Source organism: Bos mutus, chromosome 3 (assembly GCF_027580195.1).
Source record: "Bos mutus isolate GX-2022 chromosome 3, NWIPB_WYAK_1.1, whole genome shotgun sequence".
In the NCBI taxonomy this organism is placed as follows: Eukaryota; Metazoa; Chordata; class Mammalia; order Artiodactyla; family Bovidae; genus Bos; species Bos mutus.
Window position 1 is genome coordinate 100,253,958 of NC_091619.1, and position 15,658 is coordinate 100,269,615.

At 43.5% G+C, this 15,658-nt stretch overlaps 1 protein-coding gene and 1 pseudogene across 1 annotated transcript; one reads left to right on the forward strand and one right to left on the reverse strand.

Moving 5' to 3' along the window:
- Positions 1–3,432: 3,432 nt before the first annotated feature.
- Positions 3,433–7,183, forward strand: TMCO2 (transmembrane and coiled-coil domains 2). The gene is made up of 2 exons (XM_005898632.3): positions 3,433–4,419; positions 6,363–7,183. Exons 1-2 carry the CDS (start codon positions 4,186–4,188, stop codon positions 6,675–6,677), a joined length of 549 nt encoding a protein of 182 aa, XP_005898694.1. The 5' UTR covers positions 3,433–4,185; the 3' UTR covers positions 6,678–7,183.
- Positions 7,184–8,226: 1,043 nt separating this feature from the next.
- Positions 8,227–15,042, reverse strand: LOC102280216 (large ribosomal subunit protein eL19-like; annotated as a pseudogene).
- Positions 15,043–15,658: the final 616 nt, after the last annotated feature.

The window sequence follows — 15,658 nt, forward strand, 5'->3', positions numbered from 1 at the left end:
AAAACAGAAATTACTGTCTCTGCGAATAACATGTGACTTTTGAAAAAGATCTTTTTTTTTTTTTGCCACACCACAGGCTACTTGCAGTTTCCCCAACTAGGGATGGAAGCACAGCAGTGCTTCCACTCAGAGTTCTAACCACTGGAGGGACCACCAGCGGATCCTCTTGAGTTTTTCTTTCCGAAAGAAACTTCTAAAAGAAGTTGTTCAGTCCTTTCTTCATACCCAGAGTAGCCTGTGAGACCGAGTGGCTTTATACTCCTGACTTGGGACATAGCCTCCTAGTATGTAAAACTGAGCCTACCAAGAGTGGCCCACTGTGCTAACAGGCCCGCTTGGTCTACACTTGCAGAAATATACTCTTAACAGCCTGCATTTGGAGGCCTGAACCTCTTCGAGGAGGGTGACCTGTTCAACAAACATTAAACAAAACTGCAAATAATGAAAAGTGCTATGAAAGATGCCCAGATTGAGGGAACCAAAAAAAGGACAGAAAAAGTTTCCGTAAAGAAAGCAATGTTTAAACCTGAAGAAACAAGAAGTTGGGATTATCCAATTCTGTGCCAAATCTTTGTGGTGTAACAGCTGGGTGTGTTAGTGACACTGACAAGTCTAGTAGAGCCAGAGTTAAGGGAAAGGGAAAGAGTTAGAAGATGAGATAGGTCAGCAGGTATTTCAGTGTCTATAACCATGTTCTAGATTTTGGGTATTGTTTGACAGGAAATGAGTCTAGTGAAGGTTTGAAAGTGTGTACCAAGTAAATCACAAGTTGCCGCATGTTAAGTCAGAGTCTTAATAGGGCACTACTGTGGAAATGACTAAAAGATGGCTGGATGGATGATACTAAAGCGGGGCTGAGATACACCTTCCATTGTGATCAATTCTTCCTCAGTGTTTAGGCGTCCAAGAGGAGTCAAACAATAAATGGGTTTTTCAGACTAGATTCTCTTTGAGGAGCTCTATATGGTTTTTCCAGTAGTCATGTATGGATGTGAGAGTTGTACTGTGAAGAAAGCTGAGCGCCAAAGAATTGATGCTTTTGAACTGTGGTGCTGGAGAAGACTCTTGGGAGTCCCTTGGACTGCAAGGAGATCCAACCAGTCCATCCTAAAGGAGACCAGTCCTGGGTGTTCATTGGAAGGACTAGTTCTGAGCTGAAACTCCAATACTTTGGCCACCTCATGTGAAGAATTGACTCATTGGAAAAGACCCTGATGCTGGGAGGGATTGGGGGCAGGAGGAGAAGGGGACGCCAGAGGATGAGATGGCTGGATGGCATCATCGACTCGATGCACATGAGTTTGGGTGAACTCTGGGAGTTGGTGATGGACAGGGAGGCCTGGTGTGCTGCAATTCATGGGGTCGCAAAGAGTTGTACACGACTGAGTGACTGAACTGAACTGATACTATTGAAGTCTACAATACCTATCATTTGATCATAAACATCACTATAAATGATAGTTGCCTTTACCTTCTACACAAATTACCGAATTCTCATTACAGTAGTCCTATAAGGTGGGAATTACTCTTGCTTTACCAATGAAGATACTGAGCCTCAAGTAACCTGCCCAAGGTAACAACGTTCGTGAATAGTACAGCCAAAATTTGAAGCCAGATCCAGTAGACTCCCAAGCGCCTATCCTCTTTTAACAGCTACTCTGTAAAACTTCCATAGAAACAAGCACACCAATGGAATAGGCACTTGATGATTAAACAGTTTAGGCTATAAGGATATTTGGAATTCTTCTAGGGACTTTGTATTTACTTAGAAATACTCAAATGCCTGCTGTGTGCCAAGCAGTGAATACAATGAACATACGGTAGTGAATCAGATGAACATGGTCCCTGTCTTCCTTCAGTTCACAGTAGTCATGGGAGACATATCAAACCCCAAATTGCACAAATAACCTTAATCGTGTCAAGTGTTTTGAAAGTAAAATGTAAGGTGCCATGTAACAGGGGAATCTAGTGTAGGATATCTTGGGTAATGATTCTGTTGTCACAACTATATTTTTCTCCAAAAAATTTCTGGTTAACATTCTTTAATGGTTTCTGGCCTATGTTTAACTTGTTATGGTAAAACAATTACCTGAGTAATTTTTATTCCTTTCTAGAAAAGATTCTAATTGTGATCAGTCACAAGCAGACTATAGGTTTAACATCATTAACAGTCACGCCTAAATCAGTATGTCATTTTGACCTGACATGGTTTTAATACTATATATCCAACACCATTCTAGACTCCATGTTCTAGATGTGTCCCTGACACCCTGGTAGCTCAGTCAGTAAAGAGTCTGCCTGCAATGCAGGAGACCCAGGTTCGATTCCTGAGTTGAGAAGATCCCCTGGAGAAGGAAATGGCAACCCACTCCAGTATTCTTGCCTGGAGAATCCCATGGACAGAGAAGCCTGGCAGGCTACAGTGTGTGGGTTCGCAAGAGTCGGACACGACTGAGCAACTAAGCACACAGCACACATTGACACCTTGAGCAACTTGCTGTACCTCCCCTTCCTGCAAGAACAAGACAGTTAGGACTTCCCTGATGGCCTAGTGGTTAAGAATCTGCCTGCCAATGCAAGGGACCCAGGTTCGATCCCTGGTCCAGGAAGATCCCACATGCCACAGGGCAACTAAGCCCATGCATCACAACTGCTGAGCACAGAGCCGCAGCTACCCAGCCCGCACACCTAGAGCCTGTGCTCCTCAACGAGAGAAGCCACCCAGTGAGAAGCCCACACCCTCAACAGAACAGTCCCCGCTCACCAAAACTAGAGGAAAGCCCAAGAAGCAACAAAGACCTAACACAGCCAAAAATAAACAATTTTTTAAAAAGAACAAAATAGTTATATTTTCCAGGCATCCCTATCCATGTTCTTTCTTTGAGTCAACCAGATGAACAAACCAGAAAAGCATCAGACAATATTTTTCCAGAAGTTTTCATAATTCCCCCTTTCTCTCCCTCCTTACCATGCCCCTCCTCTCGGTACAAGCCCTCTGTTGGATTCTTGGTGTCTTCATAACTGATCTCACAATTTATATGATACACTTGTGTGTGAACTACCTTTTTTATGTAAGACTCTTGGGAACAGACCTTGTATTTTATCTTCATACCTCCTTGACAAGTACATAGGTACTAGTCAGTAAATAATGGATTTGATAACATGGCATGTAGGTTATGGGACAGCATGCTACTCTTTACAAAGTGCTTAGGCAATTATACCATTTGTTCCTATATAAATCTTACGAAGGCGTAAATAGATGAGCACAATGAGGCTCAAATATGTCAAAAGCTTTCCCAAAGATACAATTTCTAAGCAGTAGTGACATACAAAAAAGGAAATGCTACAAAATGATCCACTAATAACCTCCCTGCACATTCACCAAGTACACTATTAGCTTGGGTGTGTGTGTGTGTGTGTGTGTGTGTGTGTGTGTGTGTGTGTGTGTGTGTGTGTAGTCGTGTTGGACTCTTAGCAACCCTGTAGACTATAACCTGCCAGGCTCCTCTGCCCATGGGATCTTCCCAGGCAAGAATACTGGAGTGGGTTGCCGTTTCCTTCTCCAGGGGATCTTTCCAGCCCAGAGATCAAACTGTGTCTCCTGTATTGGCAGGCAGATTCTTTTCCGCTGAGCTACCAGGGAAACCCAGCTCTTTAGAAAGTCCCTCTTCAAATCCTGTCTCCTCAAATCTCCACTTAACCTCACTTTTCTTATTTGAAATGTGAAAATAACTGCTCTCCATCCCGTGGATTGTTGGAAATGCACTATACACGAAGAAGGTAACCACATGTGTCTACTTAAATTTAATTAAAATTAAATGAAATGTAAAATTCACTCCCTCAGTCACTCCACATTTCAAGTGACCGGTGGCTTCCACATTGGAAAGACCTGATACATCATTGCCGAAAGTTCTATTGAACAGTGCTGTGTCAGCGCTGGGACTGGTCAAAGATCAGAGAAAGTGATATGATTGAACTGAAAACTCAGGCCATTGCCTGGCTGGTTTTGAGTGAAAAGGATCAGTGGGTGGGTTGGAAGCAAGCTGGCCTCCAAAACAGTGACATCACAAAGAACAGCTCACAGTGGCTCCAGAACACCTGGACTCCCAGACCACTCTTCCCAACTCATATCTAGGTTCCTGAAGCCTCTGCACATGTAGTTCCTGGAGCTGCTGGTATATTAAGATGTCATCTTCATCTTCTATCTGGGACATCATCATAGATTATCTCTCTTTGAGCTCGATATGGAATTATCTACAAGCAACTCTTCTGGGAGAGACTAGTGTGCCTCAGCAAACAAATTTGGGGCCACTAGATAACCTTGCTCCGGCTGTGCAAGTTATCCTGGGAATTTCCTTTTTGATTTTGTTGGGAGTGGGAATGTATGCCTTATGGAAACGAAGTGTTCAGTCAATTCAGGTTATACTCTTTTGTTATGGAGAAATTTAAATAGTTACGCATTGTGAAATTTGGTCAGTTCTCTCCCATATTGCTGCCACCCAGTTTTAAGACCATGCAGATGAGCGAGAGTGCACCTTTTGTCTCTGTAGTTGGTTGAAATTAGGTTATCCCTAAAATTTTTCCTTCAATTAGCTTTTTGACATAAAAATGCTTTCTCACAATGATCTTTGGCTTGCTTATAATAAACAGATTAAAGAAGCTTATAACATGAGAAGGCAGCCTTATCTCCAGATTTCTTTGATCATGTATTCGTATTCATCTTTGAGTGTCTAACCATGTGCCCGACACCATGTAGAGTACTTCTTATAGAATAGCACCACAAGTATAACTGGCATCTTGGGTTTTGCCTTTCTGTTCCTACTGTGCCTTTGCTTTGTAACTGATGAGGAAGCATGTACATATATGTTTATTTAGTCACTGCAATGAATGTACAGGGGCTCCTTAAATTACAAGAAACATTTCAGATTTTATATACTTCTGTTTAATTACCAATAATAACAGCTATATTTATAATATAGTTAAAATCTTTTGAGAATTTCAACAATTCCATGAAATGGATAGAGTTTCTTTTCATGTGACAAACAAGGAAACAGGAGCATTGACGTTCAGCCTAAATTTAAGAAGATGGGGTTTAAAGAGGGCTTTGTTACGGAGTGACTGGTTTACTTGGTAAATGCTGAAAGAAGTTATTATTGGATTATTTTGTAGCATTCACTTATTTTCATGTCACTCCTCTTGAGAAATCACTCACCTGCATTTCTCCCAACCTTTGAAAACTTTGCATGGTAGGCAGGGCAGGGATTATTGACTCCATTTTGTAGGTGAGGGAATTTGGTTATCACCTACCCAAGGTGACATAGATTGTAAATGCTGGCCAAGCTGAGATTCGAACCCAATTTTTAGCATTCCAAATTACATTCTCCAAAATCTCATTTAATATAGTCCAACTGATCGAAATCCCTAACAGGGATTTGTGTATCTACATATGCATATTCTGCATTTCAGTTAACTAATAGAAGAAGAGAAGGCAAAACACCAAACTCTCATCTGTGTTACTTGGTTCTGCTCTTGTTTGGTTATTGCTTAATTCAATCAGATGGATTCGCAGCCCTCCAGGCACTTCATCCAAGGAAAAGAGGTGTATAACAGAGTGGTAATAAACTCTGGAGTCAGACTGCAGGGGTTTCTGAGTGAGCTGAGAGCAATCCCTTAGGCTCTAAACCCCCGTTTCCTTATCTGTGAAATGGGTTTGATAACAGTGCCCCCTTGGGGTTTTTTGTGAGAATTAAAGGAGGTATTGTATGTATAAAACTTAGCACATTAACAGTGCTCAATAAGCAATGCTAGTTATTATAAGGGAAAAACGTGATTTTTTTTTTCTTTTCCTAGTTAGACTCTGTCCTAGCACCTTTTAAAAAAAATTTCCATGACCAAGAAATCCAGTGTTTCAGACTGCCATGTCCTAAGAGAATATACATGGAAATCAGAATTCCTGGATTCCAGTCGTGGCTTTACCATTTCCAAGTATGTGACCTTGGACAATGACAGGGTCCCAACTGGAAGGTATCTAAATAATTATCTGGTTCTTTTTTTTTTTCTACATAAATATGTCCTGCACAGGCAAGGCAACTTCTAGCACAGAGCCTTGCATGAAGCAAACTTTCAGCAAACATTATTTACTATTATAATCTTTATTAATTAGATGCAAATAATAATCCCTGCCCTGCCTACCTCTCCACTTTGTGGTAAGTAAAGATCAAAAGACAAAATAGGTGTGAGGATGTTTTGTTAGGAATGAGGGATTATTATTACTATTAGAGTTTTGTTTTCGCATCTACAGTAGACTGTGGCATTTCATGTGAATAAACAAGTAACATTCAACTTCTGTTGTTTTATTTTAGAAAATACTGTTGTTTGCAATCACACTCTACAAACTTTACAAGAAAGGCTCAGATTTTTTTCAGGCTTTGCTGGTCAACCCAGAAGGGAGTGATCTCACACTTCAAGACAATAATATTTTCCTGTCTTTGGGTCTGCAAGAGAAGATTCTGAAAAAGCTTCAGACAGTGGAAAACAAAGTGAAGGACTTGGAAGGGATGATCATTTCCCAAAAACCTACCACAAAGAGGGAGTACTCCTCTGACCACTACTGCAGCTGCTCTGACTGCCAGAGTCCCTTGCCTACATCAGGGTTTACATCCACATCTGAAATGTGATGGACTCCAACCTTTTCTAGAAAAGCACTGTTTTCCTTGTGTGTGCGGTGGTGTATCAATAAAGATAGAGAACTATATTGAAATTACCTGGCCAGGACTGGTTCTCTATTCAGCAGGGCCGTTTCCACTTGTGTACGTTTGGTGGGGTCATGTGGGGAATCATGGTGGTTAAAAATGTCTGAGTTTGTGGGGCCTGCTTGGCAGGCTGGAGACCATAAGCAGCCATATAGAAAAGGAACCATGGGGAGGGAATAGAAGGGAGAATGGTTAGGGATGTGACCTTGAGCTCCATGCTGAAGAGGTTGGATTAGATGCAATAAAAACAGGGGAGTACTGTTACGGGCGATGCTGTGGACTGTCCTATAGAGAGGAAGCTGACCTTTTTGTTTGTTTTTGGTCTAAAATACGTGGCCTGGAATCTCCTTGCATTAATTGTTCAGCGGTGGGCAAGGATGGGGCTGGACATAAAGGAGATTGTTTGATTTTATCCAACTTTTACTAATTCTTACTCTGTGCTAAGAGTAAGAGCATTATGGTAATTCTTGGGAATCTGTCCTGAATACTTCTGGGGCACTGTTTTGGTGGTTGGATGGGTAATTTCAGAACAAAGAATTACAAAAACAGTACAGGGAATTCCCTGGAGGCCCAGTGGTTAGGAGCCTACACTTTCACTGCCAAGGGCATGGATTCAGTTTGATATTGTGCAGGGTCCCATAGGGCTCCTAGGCACAAACTCTTTCTGTATCCCCCATTTCTTTGATTATAGGAAACGGCCTTCATTCAGCCTCCGTGACCTTCCCTGAGTTCCAGTGGGTAGATTCAAGCTGCTGTTAATTAGGGAAGGGTGGTGCGTGCCTGCATTCATGAGTGCTTGGTCTTGTCCAATGATTCTTTGCAACTCCAAGAACCGTAGCCTGCCAGGCTCCTCTGCCCATGGGACTTCCATGGCAATATTACCAGAGTGGGTTGCCATTTCCTACTCCAGGGTATCTTCCTGACCCAGAGATGGAACCCATGTCTCCTGCATTGGCAGGCAGGTTTTTTATCAGCCGGGCCACCAGGGAAGCCCATAATTAAGGATAGAGGAGATAGAAGACTAGGGAGAAACACTCAAGAGCAGCCTTGGTGCAAGGTCCTGTTTCCCCATCAACAGCACAAGATCTTTGAGCTGTTTTGCAGATACTGAAACCCCTCTCAGTGGGACAAGTTATTGATTAATGATGGTGCGCTGCCCATAGCATGGAGACCCCACACCAGTCGGACCTGAAGGTTGTTGTTGCTGACTCCAACTTACTCACCACCAACCCATCAGAAGAATGTCAAGGAATTGATCATGCCATCTTTGAACAATACTATAAAACTTCTTGCTATCTTCCCCAAGTGGGACATATGATTTTGAGGGCATTAGCCTACTGTGTCCCTCTTCGTCTGGCAAAGCAATAAAGCTATCCTTTTCTGCTTCACCCAAATCTCTGTTTCCCAGATTCAATTAGGCACCAGTGTACAGAGAGGCTGAGGTTTCGGCATCAGATCCCTGGTTGAGGAACTAAGATCCTGCAAGCCGTGTGGTCAAAAAAAAATAATAATAATACTGAACAAGGGTCATATCATCTCGACTTATGTGAATTTTCCACATGTGAATCTTGGCTTAGCAGGGAGGGAAGAAGGGAAGGAGGCACCTACCTGCTGTTCCACTCAATGAGTGTGTCCCCCTGATTAGACAGATAGCTTCCTGGAGAGATGGTGGCAGGTGGTCCTCTCAGTGAGTCTCAGATTCCACAAACTTTGTTTTTTTTTCAGTCACTTAGATGTGTCCAACTCTTGGAGACCCCATGTACACTAATCTTTGAGACCCCATGGATCCCAGCATGCCAGGCTTCCCTGTCCTTCACTATCTCCTGGAGTTTGTTCAAACTCATGTCCATTGAATCAATGATGCCATCCAACCATCTCATCCTCTGTCTCCTCCTTCTTATCCTGCCCTCAATCTTTCCCAGCATTAGGATTTTTCACATCAGGCAACCAGAGTATTGGTGCTTCTGCATCAGTCCTTCCAAAGAATATTCAGGCTTGATTTCCTTTAGGATTAACTAGTTTGATCTCCTTGATGTCCAAGGGACTCTCAAGAGTCTTCTCTAGAACCATAATTCAAAAGAATGACATGGAAAGTATTCCTACTGGTGGGGTTATCACACAGCCATAGACAAAAGAGGGTGGCTGACCTGGAGGACAAAGAGAATTTCAGGATGACTGAGAACTGGCTATTGCCAGAGGTACCATGAAGGATTTTGGCTTCAGGCAAGGACACACTAACCTCATCCTCAAATCAGCTTTAATTCGTGAACAGAACAGATGGGGGTTATCAATAACGTACATTATCTGACAGTGTAGGTGGGAAGGTTTTTAATTGTGCTGCTGAAGGAGTGCCAATCAATCTTTTAAAGTCAGTGTCTCAATTTTTGTGCTAATTTTCAGCACCTTCCTGCAAAATCCCAGTTTTCTTGGTTACAGCTCTGGGCTAGATCAAAAGAAGGACCCAGAAGAGCAGAGTGATGTTGAAACAGGGCACAAACTTTAAAAGAATGTCCCGAGGACATGATATAAACTGATTAGACCCAAATAGGTCCAAGATGATAGACAAGTCGACTTGCGCTAGACCTGGTGCCTCAGTATACACTCATTTTAACACATCAGAAAGCTAAATGAACACCCACAGGCATCATGAGAGGTCTGAGACTGACCATCAAAGATCACAAAGTGGGTATTGGCCCAATTCCTGGAACTCCCCACCCCTTTCCCCAAATAATTGGAATAATTCTCCCACTCATGAGCCTATGAAATTACCCAGCCCATAAAAAATAACCATGTCATATTTCAGGGTCTCTTGCTTTCTGAGATGGCCCAATCACTGTCTGCAGGGCATGCTTCTCTCTAAACAAATCCATTTCTTACCTATCACTTTGTCTTTCACTGAATTCTTTCTGCTCTGAGACACAAAGAACCTGATCCTCAGTAAGTCCAGACACCAGGTGAGTGATTCTAATGAAAAGACCATGGATTCAAGTTCCAATCAGAGGTGTACCATTTCAATGTCAGGTAATGAAGGGCCTTAAATTTCATACCATTACTCTTGGAAATGGCCCAGTATAGATTTTTAAACAGGGGAGTAACATACATTTGGTAGTCTGTGCGGGAGACAGAGGATACAATGAGCTAGATGCAAAAGAAACTGAGGGAGATCACCTTATTCCTGGCTCTCAGTTCACGAAAAGATAGGTGATTCACACCACAATCATAAGAGATTGATACCAAATACTCATTCCTAGTGGGGGAGGGTCATTCTTTTCTTGAGATCAAATCACTTACGTAAAATACATCAATTAAGAGATCTTGGATGCTTGGCAAGCAGAGAATCAAGGCAAAATAGAGAAAAGGTTTGAGAGCTACTTTACCATTCAGGTTAGATGGGGTACATGAACTGCCTTATACCGGTGGCCACCACTCTAAGGAGGAGAATCCTTACTCACCAAATTCAGTCTCTCTTCTTTGGCAAAACCCAGACAACGGCCTGTTTTGAGGCTTCCATATCAGTCTCCACACAGGCCAGCCCATCTATTTTTTTTTGGTAGATGAAGCCTTGTTTTTTATTGATTTGTGCAGTTGCTGAGGCCACTGTACAGAGAAGAAGGGGAGAACTTTATTTCTTGGTCTCTTCCTTCTTGGACAGAGTCTTGATGACCTCCTCCTTTTTGGTCTGGAGATGCTCTTCATGGTGCTTGCGGGCTTCCTTGGTCTTAGACCTGCAGGCCTCAGCCTGGTTCACCAGAAGTTTCTTTTGAGTCTTGTCTGCCTTCAGCTTGTGGATATGTTCCATGGGGATCTGCTTGTTTATGAACACGTTATCCTTCACCTTCAGGTACAGGCTGTGATATATGTGGTGGTTAATCTTCTTGGATTCATGGTATCAGCTGAGCAGCTGGCACAGAATTATCATCCTCCTCATCCAGGTTAGCTTCTTGGGCATTTGAGCATTCTTCCCATTCTGGCTCAGAGGGTAAAGTGTCTGCCTTTACAATGCGGGAGACCGGGGTTTGATCCCTGGGTCAGGAAGATCCCCGGAGAAGGAAATGACAACCCACTCCAGTACTCTTGCCTGGAAAATCCCATGGATGGAGGAGCCTGGTGGGCTACAGTCCATGGGGTTGCAGAGTTGGATACGACTGAGCGACTTCACTTTCAGCACCCTTTTGCTTACCTATGCCTATATGCCTGCCCTTCTGGCAAGCCAAGGTGTTTTTCCGGCATCAACCCCAGGAATGGACAGTCACAGGCTTCCCCATGATCAGCCCGTCTTTGATCAGCTTCCACATCTGCTGATGGGAGTTGGCATTGGCGATTTCATTAGTCTCACTGGGGTCCAGCCAGACCTTCTTTTTGCCACAAAAGAGGACTCTGGAGGCAAGCCTCTCCTGAAGTCTAAGCATACTCATGGCTGCAGCTGCAGCGGCCAAAAAAAAAATGTATTTTTTTTCACTGATGAATTGACATTTATGGAGCCCCTTTCTTGTGCCAGGTCAGGGCTAAAGTTACAAAGGATGAATAGGGGCTGCCTCATGGAGCTCTCCAGCCCATCTATCAATACTATTTTTCTGCAAAGAGGAACAAGTTATTACTCACTTTCCATGATTCACTTCTCTAGAGCTACACCCCTACCAACCAAGTCCCAGGCACAAACATTTCTTACCTGGATCTTCTATGAATTGAGCTCCTAACTGGACTCCCTACTTTCATCTTTGTCCCCTTTCAATTTATTCTTTACAGAGTAGCTGAAAACATATTACTCCTTTTATCAAAACTTTTTAATGGCTTATTATTTCCTTCTGCGTAAAGGTCAAATTCTTAAGTAAAAGACTATGCATTATGGCATGACCGCACACTCCCCGCTCCTTCTTACTTTTCCCATTCTTTCCCCAGTCTCTTCCTTCTCAAATATGCTAAACATTGTCAGACCTCAAGGCCTTTTTGCTCTTGCTGTTCACTGTGCATGGCACACTTATCCCAGCCCCACAGTTTTTCTCTTATTTTCTTTGGGTCTGTCTGTACTCAAATGTCAGCTAATCTTGTAAACAGATAACATATGGGGCCCTCAGAGAAAAAGAACCAGGCATGGCTTTCTTGACATAAGAGAATCCATTTTTGGCCTAAGCCATTTTGTGATCTAAGCCTGGCCAAAATGGTTGCCCTTGAACAGGTCTTGGTAATTAATGAGCTTAAATCATGTTCCGATGTCAGATCTGGACCATAAAGAAGGCAAAACGCCAATTAATAATGCTTTTGAACTGTGGAAAGTCCCTTGAATTTGAGAGTCCCTTGGACAGCAAGGAGATGAAACTAGTCTATCCTAAAGCAAATCAACCCTGAATATTCACTGGAAGGACTGATGCTGAAGCTGAAGCTCCAATACTTTGGCCACCTGATGCAAAGAGTCAACTCAGTGGAAAAGACCCTGATGATGGGAAAGATTGAGGGCAAGAGAAGGGGGTGACAGAGGATTAGATGGTTGGATGGCATCACTGACTCAATGGACATGAGTTTGAGCAAACTCTGGGAAATAGTGAAGGACAGGGAAGCCTGACATGCTGCAGTTCATGGGGTCACAAAGAGTGGGACAGGACTTAGCGACTGAACAGCAACAACAAGGGAACAAAAGAAGGCAGGAACAAAGGAAAAGCAGCCAAGAAACAGTGCTGCTGCTAAGTCGCTTCAGTCGTGTCCGACTCTGTGCGATCCCATAAACAGCAGCCCACCCGGCTTCCCCGTCCCTGGGATTCTCCAGGCAAGAACACTGGAGTGGGTTGCCATTTCCTTCTCCAGTGCATGAAAGTGAAAAGTGAAAGTGAAGTTGCTCATTCGTGTCCGACCCTAGCGACCCCATGGACTGCAGCCTACCAGGCTCCTCCGCCCATGGGATTTTCCAGGCAAGAGTACTGGAGTGGGGTGCCATCGCCTTCTCCACAAGAAACAATTGTTGAGTGCTAAAACAGAGCCTTTTAACAATCTGATCTATATCTTTGAGCTGTTCTTCAGGCACTGAGGTCTCCACCTTAGTGGCTTCTCTTGTGGATCAGATGGTAAAGAATCTGCCTGCAATGCAGGAGAGCTGGGTTTGATCCCTGAGCTGATAAGATCCCCTGGACAAGGTAATGGCTACCCACTCCTGTATTCTTGCCTGGAGAAGTTCATGGATAGAGGAGCCTGGTGGGCTATAGTCTATGGGATGGCAAAGAGTTGGACACAGTTGAGCAACTAACACACAAGGTTTCCACCCAGGTGGAGGATGGTAACTGTCAATACATGCAAAGATCCCAAACTGGTTGGAAACTAAGGAATGATAATGTTGACCTGTTTTGACCCTCAATCAACTAAAGCTTGGGTTCTGGCAAGCTTTGCCCCAATTCTATGCTGAATTCTCTTTAGCTTGAGCCCCTTCATGAATATTCATGTTCCCACAGTTCAGAACTTCCCCAGTTTTGCTGTTTGGGGAGATACTGCTGTAGGGAAAAATCCATGGTGTCCTCCTTACTTGCTGTAAGAAATAAATCATACTTTCTCCCACTCTTTGGCTTGCTTGTGTCTTTTTTGTTGTTTTTGTTTTTGGCTGCACCATATGGCTTGCAAGATCTTAGTTCTCTGACTAGGGACTGAACCTGGGTCCTCAGCAGTGAAAGCAAAGAGTCCTAACCATTGTGATAGGAATGTGTGTGATAAGTCACTTCAGTCGTGTCTGCCTCTTTTCAAACTTATACAGTGAAGCCCGCTAGGCTCCTCTATCCATCGGATTTTCCAGGCAAGACTCATTTCAGTTCAGTTCAGTCAGTCAGTCATGTCCGACTCTTTGCGACCCCATGATTCACAGCACGCCAGGCCTCCCTGTCCATCACCAACTCCCAGAGTTCACTCAGACTCACGTCCATCGAGTCAGCGATGCCATCCAGCCATCTCATCCTCTGTCATCCCCTTCTCCTCCTGCCCCCAATCCCTCCCAGCATCAGAGTCTTTTCCAATGAGTCAACTCTTCACATGAGGTGGCCAAAGTATTGGAGTTTCAGCTTTAGCATCATTCCTTCCAAAGAAATCCCAGGGCTGATCTCCTTCAGAATGGACTGGTTGGATCTCCTTGCAGTCCAAGGGACTCTCAAGAGTCTTCTCCAACACCACAGTACAAAAGCATCAATTCTTCAGCACTCAGCCTTCTTCACAGTCCAACTCTCACATCCATACATGACCACAGGAAAAACCATAACCTTGACTAGACGAACCTTTGTTGGCAAAGTAATGTCTCTGCTTTTGAATATGCTATCTAGGTTGGTCATAACTTTTCTTCCAAGGAGTAAGTGTCTTTTAATTTCATGGCTGCAGTCACCATCTGTAGTGATTTTGGAGCCCCAAAAAATAAAGTCTGACACTGTTTCCACTGTTTACTCATCTATTTCCCATGAAGTGATGGGACCAGATGCCATGATCTTCATTTTCTGAACGTTGAGCTTTAAGCCAACCTTTTTAACTCTCCACTTTCACTTTCATCAAGAGGCTTTTGAGTTCCTCTTCACTTTCTGCCATAAGGGTGGTGTCATCTGCATATCTGAGGTTATTGATATTTCTCCTGGCAATCTTGATTCCAGCTTGTGCTTCTTCCAGCCCAGCGTTTCTCATGATGTACTCTGCATAGAAGTTAAATAAGTACGGTGACAATATACAGCCTTGACGTACTCCTTTTCCTATTTGGAACCAGTCTGTTGTTCCATGTCCAGTTCTAACTTTTGCTTCCTGACCTGCATATAGGTTTATCAAGAGGCAGGTCAGGAGGTCTGGTATTCCCATCTCTTTCAGAATTTTCCACAGTTTATTGTGATCCACACAGTCAAAGGCTTTGGCATAGTCAATAAAGCAGAAATAGATGTTTTTCTGAAACTCTTTTGCTTTTTCCATGATACAGCAGATGTTGGCAATTTGATCTCTGGTTCCTCTGCCTTTTCTAAAATCAGCTTGAACATCTGGAAGTTCACGGTTCACGTACTGCTGAAGCCTGGCTTGGAGAATTTTGAGCATTACTTTACTAGTGTGTGAGATGAGTGCAACTGTGCGGTAGTTTGAGCATTGCCTTTGGCATTGTCTTTCTTTGGGATTGGAAAGAAAACTGACCTTTTCCAGTCCTGTGGCGACTGCTGAGTTTTCCAAATTTGCTGGCATCTTGAGTGCAGCACTTTCACAGCATCATCTTTCAGGATTTGGAATAGCTCAACTGGAATTCCATCACCTCCACTAGCTTTGTTTGTAGTGATGCTTTCTAAGGCCCACTTGACTTCACATTCCAGGATGTCTGGTAAAAACAAACAAATAAAAGAATACTGGAGTGGGTTGCCATGTCCTCCACTAGGGGATCTTTCTCACCCAGGGATTGAACCTGCGTCTCTTATGTCTCCTGCACTGGCAGATGGATTCTTTACCACTAGTGCCACCTGGGAATAGGAATAGAATATTTATACAGGTAGCTGTGAAAGTTCCAGTTTCTAAGTCACATCCAACTCTTTGTGACCCCATGGATTGCAGCACACCAGGCTTCCTTGTCCTTCACTCTCTCCTACAGTTTGCCCAAATTCATGTCCAGTGAGTTGGTGATGCTATCTAGCCATCTCATCCTCTGTAACCGCCTTCTCCCTCTGCCTTCAATATTTCCCAGCACTGTTACCCAAAGGTGTGTGGGGGGGGGTCCAGCTGCTCAGTGCTCAAAAGCCAATAAGCAGACCAGGTTGGTGGAAAGTTAAGTTTGCTTTATTTCAGATGCCGGCAACTGTGTGTGTGGGGGGTGGGGGTAGGGTGGCAGACATCTGTCCAAAGGCCAATTCCCCCCAGCTTCCTGCCAATAAGGAAGTGGTCAGAGTTTTTATAAATAGAGTGCGTTGGGGGGCAGTGGGTTACAT